Below are 2302 nucleotides of genomic sequence, written 5' to 3'. Positions count from 1 at the left end.
TATATCATCTTAATTACAACGGAGAGGCTCTTGCTTCTTACTTCCTTTGACCAGGCAAAGAGAGAGTGTACATTCATCGTCTCAGCGGTCAGATCCCTACCCTACCTACTAGCATGGTAACGTGAAAATGTAGTGCCCTAAACTCTTATACTTGTGCATGCGTTACATCTCTTGCTTACAAACAAGAGAGAGAAAGAAAGATATATCGTTTACAAAGAAGAGAAAGAAATATATATCCTACAGGAGATAGATGTCTGTTGTTTAGTGCCTTTTCTGTTTTCATTCACCTCCACGAACCTTTCTATTTCTGTTTTCATTCCATTGTCAAATGTCAACATATCTGTTTGTGGCCCGGTCTTGGTTTTGTTTTTGTTGTTTTCTCCCGATGCTGGAGCTATAGATGATATCATCTGTGTAATACAAAAGAGGGTCTTGGAGATGATATCTCAAATTAATACCCGGCCACATCTCAATTCTCACCTAATTGTTTTGGTGCATTGAAACAGTATGATCAGTCAAATCGATCATACATTTTCATTCGGGTGTGTCTGAAGCATGGGTCCTAAGGCCCTTCTCGTAGATAGGGTAACCTGCTTTTTAGTTTGCAAGGTTCTCTCGGAAAAGAGATGCATCGTATGGTAACAAAGATAACTAAACTAACTACAATTGACATAACATAATAGAACATCATTTAGGATCTCTAAATACAACACCAACTTAAAATCTAAAGCTCATGTAAAATAGATTACCCAGTAAGACCATGCTTCCAACTAGAATACACCGGTACACACAATTTCATGATACAATGTGCAAGAACAGACAAATGATTAGTGTACAAGTGGCCAACGCACATGCAGAAAACATCGCATGCATAGGTTGGGCTAATAGACAAACTATTCTTCTCCACCCATCAAATCATCCTCGATAGTGAAATCCTACAGTGAGAAAGAAAACTTCGATTTAAATACACATGTCCAACTCAACAATTCATATCCAATGCCTAGATAAAAGCCAACGAGAAAAGTACTTACTGCATCCAGCGGGTTGAGAAAAAAATCATCCCATGAGAAGTCATTGATGTCATTAAATTGATCATTAAGTGCATGCTGACCAATAGTACCCACTTGCATAGGGTGATTGCTAACTGCATCCTGGCCATCAAGCTTGTCAGTCATTGCGACGACATTTTCTGTCTGATGGTTGGAAAGTGTAGAAATATTTCTTCCACTATTAACCATATATGTATGTGTCATTGAGATTCTACTGTTACCAGGTGCGGTGTTTTCATTCAACATCATTCCGATTGAGCTTGTGTTTTTTGCTATGTTGAATGGTGTCATCCGCTCACTCAAGCCATCTACTGGTATACTGCTGCTCCCTCCCTTAACCATCTCAGATAATGACACTGGACGACTGCCGCAGGCATTCAACATCCCTACGAAGCTTTGGTTGCTATGTGCATTTTTTGGAACAATCTGCTCATTGAAGCCTGCCATAGATGTAGCATTTCTCATGACCGTTCCCATTTCATTTTGCACCTCTACGTTCACATTTGATGAGATGGGAGATATTATACCTCTATGAAGAACACCAGTCAATGTCGCATGTGTTGCAGAATTGTATGAAGGGTCTGGAAACTTGCCTTTGTTTGTCTCCACCAGCTTACCACGCATGCGGCCAGCATAGGAATCGCCAAAACTATATGAAGGAAATTCATCTAAAGTTGTTTCATTGGGTATGTTGTTGTATAGGTTGGCAGGAGGGTCAATGCAGCGAGCGAATCTTCCCGCATCCGACAGTTTTGGTGCGACATACTTATACATTCTACCATCATGGATGAATGACCCCGTGCACGAGTTTCTATGTGTGTTCGCCGGCTGAGCTAAGTGACCCATTGCAGAAAAATTGTTTGGACTTAAAAGACCAGAGGACGTACACCATCTTTCATGTTCATGGTTACGCATGAAACTCCCCTGGTTGTTCATGTTGTTGTAGGATGAGTTATGTCTTTCAGAGGCATCACCAACTGGATTTGGTTTGACTCTTCTCAAGTGCAACCTATACTTCTGAAATAAAAAGATAGACAAATAAACCAGGTATGAGAAGCACGCTCATGGGAAAAAGTAAGGATAGACATGTGGCAGCAAAAAGTGTAGGGAATCCATTGTATAAGAAGACCCATTATAGGGACAAAAATACTTGAAAGTGTAGAGCATCCACGGTATATGAAGACTCATTATAGGGACAAAATTAATTGTAATTACACACATCTTCATGTTAGGTGCATTACTAAAGCTTACAT

The 2302-nt window shown here is 40.1% G+C and overlaps 1 protein-coding gene across 1 annotated transcript; it reads right to left on the bottom strand.

The window, feature by feature from the left end:
* Positions 1 to 745: 745 nt before the first annotated feature.
* Positions 746 to 2066, bottom strand: LOC123176449 (uncharacterized; the record flags this gene model as incomplete). The annotated part of the gene is made up of 2 exons (XM_044590647.1): positions 746 to 935; positions 1032 to 2066. Coding segments are annotated over 2 exons (1077 nt in total), but the record flags the coding sequence as incomplete, so codon positions are not given.
* Between the last annotated feature and the right edge of the window lie 236 nt (positions 2067 to 2302).

The sequence above is a fragment of the Triticum aestivum genome, unplaced genomic scaffold (genome assembly GCF_018294505.1).
Source record: "Triticum aestivum cultivar Chinese Spring unplaced genomic scaffold, IWGSC CS RefSeq v2.1 scaffold45282, whole genome shotgun sequence".
In the NCBI taxonomy this organism is placed as follows: domain Eukaryota; kingdom Viridiplantae; phylum Streptophyta; class Magnoliopsida; order Poales; family Poaceae; genus Triticum; species Triticum aestivum.
This window is presented reverse-complemented; position numbering and strand designations above follow the sequence as displayed.